The sequence below is a fragment of the Eublepharis macularius genome, chromosome 5 (genome assembly GCF_028583425.1).
Source record: "Eublepharis macularius isolate TG4126 chromosome 5, MPM_Emac_v1.0, whole genome shotgun sequence".
Classification (NCBI taxonomy): Eukaryota; Metazoa; Chordata; class Lepidosauria; order Squamata; family Eublepharidae; genus Eublepharis; species Eublepharis macularius.
In genome coordinates, this window is record NC_072794.1 from 168,507,927 (window position 1) to 168,520,616 (window position 12,690).

Consider the following 12,690-nt stretch of genomic DNA (forward strand, 5'->3'; position numbering starts at 1 on the left):
GGTCTGTTTGTGGCTTTTTTTAGTTTGTATTGCTGTTCGTGCCCATCTCTAATCGTAAGTAGTTGACTGGGAAGGGAAACTTCTGGCTGGAATGTCTCTTCCCTGTTGGAAGGTTTGCATTTTTGTAAAATGGCAAGCCCCATTGCTGGATCAGACTCAAGAGTCCAGTATCCTCTTTTAAGTCAGATGGCTCTGGCAAATTGTCATGAATATGGCTAGGACTATAGGAAAATGCTGGATTTGTCCAAGAAAATCATAGAAAATGCCTTTGTGCACAGAAATGGGGCCTGCTCAGTGCTATAACTAGACATGCCACAAAGAGAGTTTAGAGGCCTAGAACAGAACAGCCTTGGAGAGAGCATGAAGTTGTATGGCCATGTGTAGATTCGAAAAGACATCTAACTCATATCAATATATACAATGTATTAAGGCCCAGGTGCAGAGAGTGTCTGAGAATGGCAGGAATATCTAACTTTGGAGAAGTCCGAAATAGAATCCAAGGATAGATGTATTGGTTGAGGGTCAAAAGATATTCATATGGGTGAGAAACTTGTAATCGCTAATTTTACGTAGCCTTTGTTATGATCAGGAGTAGCAAGAATGAACTATTTTTATATATTTTATGACGATATTTCTAATACGGATAACCTTGTCTGGTATTTGAAGTTATAAAATAGTAATTTAGCCAAAAATGTGTACCGTTTTTAAAGTGGGACAGACATAGCTATTGTTAAGGTTTTGAAACCCTATAAATATGACGAGCTAAACTGATAGGCAACTTCTTCCTAGAAGGGTTTCCTTGCCTGTGACCTTCTTATCTTTGGGTAAGATACTCTTTTCGACTCATGAAACTGATCTTCTTAATGGTCTCTAGTTATAATGGATGATACGATTTTCTATTGATTGAATGGATATTGAGAATGCTGAATAATCATGTTGTAATAACAAAGGCTTAGAATAGAAGCACAGACTCTATAACAGTATTACTTGTGTACTATACCCAGTAACAAACCTAAAATGTTATTTGTGGTGTACCTTTTGCCAGGAGTTAAATGATTTGATACAGGAAAGCTTACTAAATGCTTATGCCTCCTTTAAGTGCATGTGTGTGTGGTGTCCTCGAGTCATAGAAGCACTTAGTCACTTTATATTATTGATTGAAAGCATGTATAAACTTTAGCTTTGTTCTTTGAACATTAGGTCTTGGTTACCCTTATTCCTCCGGCTGTGGTTTTGCCACCCTGTGGATTTATATCTAAATTAGGCCTGACCAGAGCCATCCAGAACAAAACCCACAGGGCTTGAGAGCAACTGCTCTCCCATGGTGATTTTCCTCTAAAATTGATACCCACATAGTCTGCTATTGTATGTATTGGGATTTAATTGTTATCCTCCATGAAAATCACATGGTATATGTCATATTTTGAAATTACACAACAGCCATGGACCAGCAGAGAAGTGCCAGTGTTAATCAGAGTTTAATATTATATATAGACTAGCAACAAAGCCTGTTGTGGGGAAAAATACAATAGGCTCTAGAAAGGGGAGGGGGGCAGGCGGGCATTGCCTCCTGCTTTGCTGATCCCAGCTGGGTGAAGGTGGGGGCAGACATTGCCACCTGCTCTGCACCTGATCCCGGCCGGGTGAAAGCAGGGAGAGGGCATTGCCATTTGCTCTGCTCCTGATCCTGGCCAGGTGAAGGTGGGGTAGGCATTGCTACCTGCTCTGTGCCTCATCCTGACTAAGTGAAGGTGGAGGGGCGGGCATTGCCGCCTGCTCTGCTCCTGATCCCAGCCCTGTGAAAGCGGGGAGAGGGGCGGGCATTGCCACCTGCTCTGCTCCTGATCCCAGCTGGATGAAGGCGGGGTGTGTGGGCATTGCTATCTGCTCTGATCCTGGGCTGGGTTTTCTGCCGTAGCAATGCCTTCTGGAGGCGTGCCAGGGTAGGAGGTGAGTAGTCTGGAACACGCTTACCTTTCTGTATAATAGGATAAGTAGCTGCATGGAATTAATTGTATCAATCTTTTCTCTGTCCAAAACAGCAAAAAAGTGATGTAAGTCAATAAGGATTCCTAGATACTTTTTGTGTCCTCACCTGTCTCTTCTCTCATCAGATTTCGGAACAGATTGATGGTGTGACAGTTACCTGCCAGCAGCCGCTACAAGTGCAGTCGGAGGATAAGAAAATGCGATACCAATGGGTTTTCCAGGTTCATTCCCAGGCAAGTGTGAAATACACGCTAGAGGCAGTTAAAGGATGTCTTATGATCTCACTTTGAGCCCTGCTAGCTTTGGTAGGGATGGGGGACAATTCTGCCCAGTTCTTGGCACATACATTTAAACAGCATCCAGGAGTGCAAATGTGTGTTATGTGATATATTCTGTTATTTCTCGCTCTGTGTTTTTGAACCCTGGATGGGTAGGCCATATATGGATGGAGCTTTATGGGATCTCTTACTGGTTAGTCTATGTGTGACCAAAGAGGCTATATATGATCAGAGCCTTCTGGGATCCCTGAATGGCTAACCCACATGTGACCAAAGAGAGCTATACCATGAATGACCAGAGCCATCTGAGATCCCTGAATGAATATCCTGTGTGTAACTAAAGAGAGATAAGTTGTAGATGATGAGATCCTTGAATGGCTAGCTTGTGTATGACCAAAAAGGGCTAGGCCATATTTGACCAGAACCTTCTGAGATCCCAGATTGGCTAGCCTGTATGTGACCAATGAAGACAAGGCTGTACTTTCTGAGATCCTTGATTGGCTAGCTGGTAAGTGGCCAAAAACTGAAAGGCTGTATATGACCAAAATCTTCTGAGGTGCAGCCTCTGAAACTGCCTGCTCTTGGTAGGTCAGAAAACATCCCACTGGCTCTTCTGACGGTCTAAGCTGTATATTCTTCAGGTGTGTGACAAACAAGAAGAAAACCTTCAGCTTGGACTGTACTGGCACCTGGCGGGCAGACAATAATTATGCTGCAGTCTGCCTGTGAGATTTTCAGAATAAAAGTTTATGAGAGTCAAAGCTCAAAAGCTGAAGATGGCTGGTATCTGAAGAAGGGAGCTTTGCCTCTCGAAAGCTTATACCCTGAAAATCTTGTTGATCTCTAAGGTGCTAATGGACGCTGCCTTTTGAACATGGAGGTTCTGCTTAGCTGTTGTAGCTGATAGCCAAATACTTTATGAATTTGTCTATCAGAAACCATTGCACCTTCTACCAGTGTGTCTAGTACTTTGTTATCCTGTCTGATCTTTCCCTTCTCCACAATTCTGGTATAGCCTAGGCTGAGATATAGTTGGCTCAAAATTACCCAGCGCGTTTCATGATAGTGGGGATTTGAATCTGGGGCCTTGTGCAACTCTAACCACTACACCACAAACCACACTGCCTCATTTTGTGTGTGGGAGGTTGTGTTTCTCTTCACTCCCGATGTTGTTTCCTTGTAATTTCAGAAGCCGCTAATGCACGTGGCTCTGTTGAAGAGAGTCCCTGGAGCCAACTTCTTCCTAGCAGGGAACGGGCTCTCTCGGGGTCTTTCCTACGCCTCAGGAGAAAGATTCAAGTCCTTGCCTACGTCTCCACCAGTTTCTGAGATACGGGTGTGCGTGGAGTGCTGTACTTTCGGTGTTTACGAGCAGTGGCTAGTGTTTGACTTTGGCAGCCGTCCGGTGTTGGTCCGAAAGCTGCAAGCGAAGATTGGCAAAAAAGAAGCCCACTGGCACATGGATCCGGCGGCACAGCAAAGCAGCCAATTTGTGGACTTTGAACGCTGGCACAGTGGCAACCGGGTGGTGGTGCCCAGTGTGCAACGCACCAGCAAGGAGATGGAACTGCTGGCCAAATATAAGATCCCATCGCTCTCCCTGGATTTCCAGCGTGGTGCCGAGGGGAAGACAATCACCCGCTTCAACTACCGCGAGCAAATGCACAACTTCCTGTTCAGGGAGGAAGAGGCGGAGCAAGCTCTTATCACGAAGTGAGTAGTGGCTGTAGTAAGATCACACTGGCAGGCGCCTTTTCTAAGTGTCTCTTAAACAGCTAGATCAGTAGGAATTGGCATGGAAAGAAGAGAGGCACTATTGGTTTTTACTGTAGTTTATTGATTTTTATGGCCTAGTGTGGTATAAACTGCCTCGGGGATTTTTTAATTCGAAAGAAACCAAGGCCGTTTTCACACTGCTTACCTTCCCTCGCAACGACCCGGAACATCGCGCAAAAACCACGGAAGATTGCGTTTTCTCGCGCGAGATTTGCGTCGTGCAAATCTCACGCGAGAAAACGCAATCTTCCACGTTTTTTGCGCGATGTTCCGGGTCGCTGCGAGGGAAGGTAAGCAGTGTGAAAACGGCCCAGATTAAAGATCATGGGTCTCCTATACTGAAATATTGTAATCATTTATTTTAGGTGCAAGGGATTGTTATGTTTTTTTTTCCCACCCAGCCCAGCCTTATATTCTCAGCCCTGAACTTTTCTGATTAGGGTTGCTTTATGCTTCAGGCTTTTAAACTTTTTTCTCAGGAAGATTTCCCCCCTCTTCCATATCATAATCCAGCCATTGTAGGGCTACTAAAAGCCAGTCACTGGCCATCAATTATCCATCTCTGACATACGGTTTCAGACAGCATTGAGAGTTACCGTTTTCCAGGAAACAGATTCCAGAAGGGTTGCCATACGGATCTGCAGCAGTGAGAACGAACAGGTGTCTGTCTGAAAGACTATTTTTTAAAATTAGGGCTTAAACTTTCATGAATTAGAGCCCATTATTACATTTCATGAATTCCACGATCGCTTAAGCTGCTGTAGCATGGTGGTTAAGCGGTTTGGCTGCGAATCAGCACTTTACTGGTTCGAATCCCGCTCCTGCCCTGAGCTCAATAGGTGGCCTTGGGTAAGCCACTCCTGTTAGCCCCAGCTCCCAGCTGTATTGTGGGGATAATCATAACACTAACTTGATCACCGCTGTGGGTGAGGTACTAATTTGTCTAGAAGAGCAGTATATAAGCGCAGTTGTTATTGTTGTCATTGTTAATATTAATTAGCACGTTAGCCTTTAAAGAAGATAGAATGAGATTTCCACTCCCTGAAGTCTAAAGCTAACACACTTCCCCTTTCTTTGCTTTGTTTCCCTGCTGTTTTCCCCATACCTGCCTCTACGAATTCTTTCCCTGCTCTGACCCAGGCTTAGCTTGCAAGTTGCTGCCTCTCTTCAGACGATGTTGTCGACCCCCATTGGAGCGCAGTTTGCTCTCCCAGGTGACCTGTATGCTCACGTCCCCACTCCTTGCGCTGTGACTTACGACTCCAAGGAGGGGTACTTGCTTCACCGCTCCGTCAAAACTGCCTTCCTGGCATTGGATCCTCCCACCAACCACCGCGTCTATGAGGTTACAGTCGAGAGCAAAGCCATCACCGAGAGGAGCATCTGGCTTCTGCTCCCCAAGCGTTGCTGCTTCGAGCTGGGCCTCAAAACCGAGACGTCCGCCAAGGTTGAAGTTCAGTTCCAAATTGACCTGCTCCAGTTTCGGCAGTGGCATTATGCCGCAGATCAGCTCTTGGATGTGCGGCTGGTCCTGCCTGACGTGGCTGCCTGTTCCATTCCACGACCTCTTGAGCAGGTGTGTAGCAAATGTATTTATTCATATGTAATTAGGGGTGTGCTGTTAGCCACAACTTAGAAGCTTGTATTAGCTCTATCAGAAATGTGTGTTGCCTCTTTAAGGCTTTGAATGATGGGAATTGTAGTTTACTCTGCCTGTGCGACTGAAGGTAAACTATAACAGCCACTTTTAAAATTTATTATATTTCCAGTCTGCTCTTCCCGCAAGCGGGCTCAGAGCAGAATGCAGCAAATACAAAACAGCATAACAATTTAGTTCGAAACTAACTATAAACATCAATAAAAACAGCAATTTCTAAAAGACAGTGGCAGTGACACACATATGGTACGACCTAGCAATAACAACAAATCATAGGGCTGGGTGGCTAACTGCTAAATGTTAGTAAAACAAGGCGGGGAGGGCGCTAAACCCTTTTGTGGCTGGCTCCGCCTCCTGCAGCAGCCATTTTGTGCTTGGCTCCACCTCCTGCGGGAGCCATTTTGTGGCTATGCCCACCAGCCTGTAACAGAATTCCTAAGGTGCCCACAGGCTCAGAAAGGCTAAATTACATGGTAACATAATAGTGTCTCTTTGACTGAAGCACAGGGCAATAACCTCTTCACCAAGATTCCCTTTGGGAGGAATTTGCTCTAAACATAACAGGATATCTGTTTTTCTGGGATCCAGATTCTTAAATTCTCAGCAAAGCCCTATATGGAAGGGTTTGGGTTAATTAACTTTATTAAAAGCGTTTAACTCTTTTTTTTTTTTTACTAAGAAAGAAATGTGCAGGTATGCTAATATGAGGATTTCACAAACAGAACCAGAAAATAAAATGACACACGGAAGGAATAAATCAACTAACATACATGTAAAGAAATCCACTAAATAAAACGAAATAAAATTCTTAAATTCCAATAAATGAGATTAAATATATAAATCAATCCAATGTATAAGAGAAGCCCTGACCTGGATTAGCCCAGATGAGCCTGATCTAGTTAGATTTTAGAAGCTAAGCAGGGTCGGCCTTGGTTAGTAATTGGATGGGAGACCTCCCACGAAGACCAGGGTTGCAGAGGCAGGCAATGACAAACCACTTCTGATAGTCTCTTGCCATGAAAACCCCACCGGGGGTTGCCATAAGTCAGCTATGACTTGAGGGCCCTCTCCACCACCATATAAGAGAAACCTCACCTAGCTTCCACTTCCCTTTTTTAAATTGCATTCCAGAGACTTCTAATTAATTTCCCCAATAAACATAGGAGTTTGTAGCAAAGAATAAAGGATGAAGTAATTATCAAAACTTAGCACTTTCCTGCCATTGCATTCTTTCTGTCTCTAAGGCCAGCATAATTGGAATAATAGCTAATTATCTAGGAGTTATAACATGAAGTGTGCTGAAAGCCTCTAGCAATTAAGTTGCCTCCACTATTCTTGGTACAAGTTGTTTGAGGCGGCCGAAGTTTTAGATAAGCAATACTTAGCCCCTGAATAGGTCGTAAAGCTGTTATCTTCTTTTAACAAGGAACGAGGAATGAACTGCTTCAGGAAAGCCTGCCTTAACAAGCTTGTGTGTGTGCCATTAAAACAAGATTAGAACTACATGGATAAATATGTGTAACTAGTAACATAGCCCATTGTTGGGGAAAAATACAACAGGCTGTAGAAAGGGCAGGGAAGGTGGGCCAGGCATTGCTGCCTCCGCCATACTCCGATCCGGTTGAGGGAAGGGCACGGTGGCCAGGCCTGACATTGCCACCTCCCCTGCGTTCCGATCTGGGCGGGGGAGGGCAGGGCAGCCAGGCCGGGTATTGCCCCCTCCCCAGCACCCCTATCTGGGCTGAGGAAGGGCAGCAGTGCCAGCAGATTGCAGTGGGGAAGGGCTGGAAGGTGGGCCCATTTGTCCTGCTGCCTCCTCGAGCCAAATTGAGCAGCCACAGAGCCCAGGAGTGGTGCCAAGGGGGCAGAAAAGGCTCTGGAGCACTCCTGCGTCCTACAGCTACCTGATTTGCTCCCCATTTAAAAACTATTGGTGGGTAGACCTGGCCTCTGCAGGTCTGGAAGCCAGGTCTACCTGACTTACAAACCTATTGGTGAGTAGACCTGCCCTCTGCAGGTCTGGAGGCCAGTTCTTGCCACCTTGCAAAATTATTGGTTGGTGTACCTGGCCTCCATGGATCCGAGGGCCAGGTTTAGTCACCATGCAAAGGCATGGCAAGTAAATCTGGCCTCTGCCATTCCAGAGGCCAGGTCTACTCACTTTGCAAAGCCACGGCCTCCACAGGTCCAGAGGCCTCACAAAACTATAGTGAGTAGACCTGGCCCCTGTAGGTCTGGAGGCCAGGTCCCCCTGCCTTGCAAAGCTGTGGTGAGTAGACCTAACCTCTGCAGGTTTGGAGGCCAGATCTACTCTCCTTACAAATGCATGGTGAGTAGATCTGGCCTCCGCTTGTCTCCCCGCCCCCTCCTGGGCTGATTGAAGTTTGGGGGAAGGCTTGGAGGGGGAGTGAAGGCAAGCCTTGCTGCCTCCCATGTGCCCCCCCCCCCCCGCCGTGTTTCTCGCCCTGGGAGGGAAGGCTAGGGGAGGGAAAAGGGCAGGAAAGCTACCCTCACCCCCAGCAGATGGAGGCTTGGGTGGAAAGCTTGGCAGAGGAGCGCAGGCCAGTCATGCCGGCTGGCCCAATGGGGCTGGAGAGGGCGGAGCCAACCTGCGGGCCCTTCTCAGGCCCAGAGGCTCACATTGACTGTGCCTGTGCCAGTGAGTCGTCGGAAACACGCTTAGAGAATTATGTTATAGGATAATGATGTGTATCAAAATACCACAACAGGCGCAGCTGCAGAATGGCAATAAGAAACAGAAGCAGGCCTTCTCCTTCATTACTGGGCAGGCGCTTGGGACCCGGCAAGTGCCCCCCCTCCTGATCTATGGGCCTTTCGGGACCGGGAAGACCTTCACCTTGGCCAGGGCCACCCTGGAGATCATCAAGCAACCTCAAGCACGTGTCTTGATTTGCACCCACACCAACAGGTAAGCCGGATCTATGGGATTAAGAGTAATCCAGCAGGAGGATTGGCTGCCTAGGGAAGTGGTGGGTTTCCCCTCATTGGCAGTCTTCAGGACGCAAGAAAAAACGAGAAAATCATGGAAGAAAGACCCAAGCGAAAAAACAAACAGCAGTGACAAACTAACTACGTGGGATGTCTTGTGTCAACAAAGAAGTATCATGTACGTTTTACAAATTCAATTTTTTTGTTTGCGGAAAGCCCCCACACTCCTGGCTTTCCACAAACAATACAAAACCAAATTATTCAAAAAGGCTTTTTTTTCTGCGCTAGGAGGGTGATATTGTAGGAAAGGGGTCCCAGACGTTTCACTAATGAGTTGGGAAGCATAGACTTCACCATTATGTTGCCTTGCATATTATCTGTTGCTTTAAATATGTACTCCTATATCCTACCTGTTCTTCATGTTGTTTAATATAGGTCCTAGAATTGATTATGTTCTGTTTCAGCAATTCTTCAACCCCATTGTCATGTATGTCTGTACCCCATCCGTCCATGTCATGTTTCTAGGGAATGCTAATTGTCAATGCTGTGGTTTGATTTCATGTTACAAATGCTATATGCATCACTTTCACTTCTCTTCTTCCTTGCCTGGGAATGCAGCTGGTAATCTATGTATTTCTCTGAAGCTCACCAAAATGACCTTGGATGTCTGAAATGTTAACATCCCTTTCTATCTTGTCTAGCTGATGTAGGAGCAAAAGTTTCCCATAGTTCTCCTGCTCAAAATTGTGAGCTAGAGAGGAGGGAAATGTTTGCGTATTTTAGATCGGTACTTTCCCCCACGCCTCTATTCCTTTCAAGGAAGCTGTACTGCTTAGTTTCACCTTACCTCTAAGTAAGCTTATCCTGCCATCCATAGCCTGACACCCATATTGGATCCTTGCTGATGCTATTTTTTTGTAAACTTGTATATATTTACCCTATGGCATTGTTTATGGAAATTTTCCTAACTGTATGGAAACGCTTTCCCTTGTCCTTGCTACTGATTGTACTAATCTCACACCTTGAGTCTCAGTGAGAAAGGCGGAATATAAATGACATAAACAAACAAACAAATAAATTTGCTTTTGTCAAAGACGCACAACGTAGCAAATGCATTTTTTACTGAGGGCAACCGATACACCAAGACATCAAAGTAAGACAACTAGAATATCAGCCAATGTATCTTCCCAAAAACTTTACAAGTTAAAGTGCGCCATGCTCATTGCTGAAGTATCCAATAATCACATAATAACAATTTGTAACACTCTGAAAAATGATACAAAAGTTCCAGAGCCTTTTTAGTATAAAGTCACAGTGCCTCTCCGTGCTTTTTGGGAGGTATGCAATATACAAAGTTTCTTTCCCAGATCACAGTCCAAACATTTGAATAAATAAACAGTATAAATAAAGCCTTTCACAAGTACAATACATAAAGGTTTGCTGGTTGTGGCTGTGATTCCGAGAGTCCAAAGGTAGGAATTATTCAAGTTTCTTCAGTTTATAACCACTACAGGCAAGCTAGAGCGTTCTTCCCGTTACAGATATCTTTCCTCATGGCCGTCACAAACTAAAGAGAAACCACGTCAATTTCATACGGAAGCCTGCATGGTCTCAAACCTCTTCCTGAAGTGTATCAGTTGCCCTCAGTTAAAACTGTGTTTGCTACATTGTGCATCTTTGACAAAAGCAAATACAAAAAGTTGAACTTGTAAAATGTACATCATACTTCTTTGTTGACATGAGATAGATATAAAATCACATTCCACTTTGTTTGTCTCAGCTGTTTGTTTTTTTGCTTGAGTCTTCAAGTAGCGGCTCAGCTAATACTTGTCGGGGATGCTTTAGGCTGTTCCTGAATTGGGCAGGGGGTTGGACTAGATGGTCTGTAAGGTCCCTTCCAATTCTACAATTCTATGATTTGGGGTCCCCTTTGAGACAAGACTGTCAGGCCTGACTCTGGCTGGGCCAGAAGCATTCTGGCAGGGGGACTTTGCTCTCGTGCAACATCTTGTTTACATTGGATTAGCTCTCTGTGCCATCCCACTGGGCAAACCAATGAGGGTTTAGTGGTTAGAATGTCTGCATAAAAGCCAGGCGATTTGGGCGCCGATCCCAATTTTGCTATGAAATTCACAGGAGATTTGGGCCATCCTTTGTAAATTATATGTGACTTCTGTTTCAAGTCCCTCAGTGTATGTGGTGGGGCATGCAACATTGTTTCCCCAGCTCCCTCTGCCAGTATGTGCGGTAAAGCCTGGTTTTATCCAATTAGGGCAGCTTGTTTTCCTAACTCTTTTTTCCCTACCGCTTATTTTGCGGCATTGTTTTCCTCCTCCCAAGCGGCTTTGGTGGCTTGCGAAAAGATGCCTGTACATCTTTTAAACACTTGTGTATGGTTTTCAGTAAGCCCATCTTCTCTTCCAGTGCAGCTGATATCTATATTCGTGAATACTTCCACGAGTACGTTATATCCGGACACCCGGAGGCCATCCCGCTCAGGATAATGTATAGTTCAAGGAGCGTAAAACCAACCGACCCCACCACGCTGCAATATTGCTGCCTCTCCCCCAACCGAGATTCCTTTCGCCTCCCTTCCAAGGAAGAACTCCATCGCCACAAGATTGTTATCACCACCGCAATGCTTTCCCAGGACCTTGGGGTACCTGCTGGGTACTTCAGCCACATCTTGATCGATGAAGCCGCCCAGATGCTGGAATGCGAAGCTCTGGTCCCGCTGTCCCTTGCCACTTTGCAGACCCGCATTGTCCTAGCGGGAGACCATATGCAGATGACCCCGCAGCTCTTCTGCCTGCAAGAGGGAGAGCAGCCGGCGGACCACACGATCCTGAATCGTCTCTTCCAGTACTACCAGAAGGAAAAGCAAGAAGTGGCCAGAAATAGCAGGATCATCTTCAACGAGAACTATCGCTCCGCTGCCAGCATCATCGACTTTGTCTCCAGGCACTTCTACGTCAGCAAGAAAGATGCCATCCACGCCATGGGAAAGATCCCTCCTCACCCGGAGTTCCACCCGCTCATGTTCTGCCACGTGGCTGGCTCTGCTGAACGGGACATTTCAAAGACATCCTGGATCAACACGTCGGAGATCATGCAAGTCATCGAGAAAGTGCAAGAGATGAGTGAGAAGTGGCCGGATGAATGGGGAAAGCCCGATCTCAAGAGGATGTGTGTGGTCTCCTATGGAATGCAGGTAGTCAATGAGGGGGACCACGTGGCCTAGTGGTTGGGACACTGCCGTGGGAGGGATTAAGCCATAGTCCCAACTTTGTTACTGGCCTGCTATTTGTTTAAAGAACGGGAACATTTTCCTTTTAACGTGGTATAACCGGTGCCCTCTGCAGTTGTTGAGGGATGTCAGTGGTAGAGAGTAGGCAAGGTTGAGACTAGGGGTGTGTGCTTTGGATTTCCTATTCGGGTTATTAACCCGAATAGGGCCTGATTTGTATAGATTCGGGGGTTCCCGAATCAGCCGCAGCATTGCTGAGCCGATTAGGGAAGCCCGAAGCAAAGCTTTCCAAAGCATTCGGAACACTTCGGAAAGCTTTGTGTAGAGCAGCAGCAGTAGCACTTTCCTTGCCTTTTGCAAATGCAAGAAAAGTGCTGCTGCTGCTTTCAAAACTCCCAACATCTTTTTCACCTGATGGGAGGGGGGAAGAGGGAGTTCTCTTTTTCTCCCTCCCATTGGATGAAAAAGCCAGCCTGGGAGTTGTAAAAGCTCAAATCAGCTCTTTGCAGGGCTGCTTTGAGCTTTCAAAACTCCAGGCAGGCTTTTTCATCCAATGGGAGGAGGGAAGAGGGAACTCACTCTTCCCCCCTCCCATCCAATGAAAAAGACTGCTTTGATCTTCGGTGTGCTCAGAATATTTATGGAGCATTCTGAAGCAGCTTAAATACCCAAACCCGAAGCAGCTTGCCGCTTCAGGTTTAGGGTTATTCCGGATTTTTTCCCCAGTGCACAATCCCAAACCCAAATTTTTTTCCAGTGCACAATCGAGGCAATCATTGCTGTTTATATTGCTT

At 46.0% G+C, this 12,690-nt stretch overlaps 1 protein-coding gene across 1 annotated transcript in view; it reads left to right on the forward strand.

The window, feature by feature from the left end:
- The window catches only part of HELZ2 (helicase with zinc finger 2), a 104,466-nt gene that overhangs the window by 31,665 nt on the left and 60,111 nt on the right, over positions 1 to 12,690 (forward strand). The window contains 5 exon segments of the mRNA XM_054979875.1: positions 2,115 to 2,222; positions 3,457 to 3,980; positions 5,184 to 5,619; positions 8,430 to 8,629; positions 11,074 to 11,860. Of these exon segments, the coding sequence (XP_054835850.1) occupies positions 2,115 to 2,222; positions 3,457 to 3,980; positions 5,184 to 5,619; positions 8,430 to 8,629; positions 11,074 to 11,860 (2,055 nt within the window).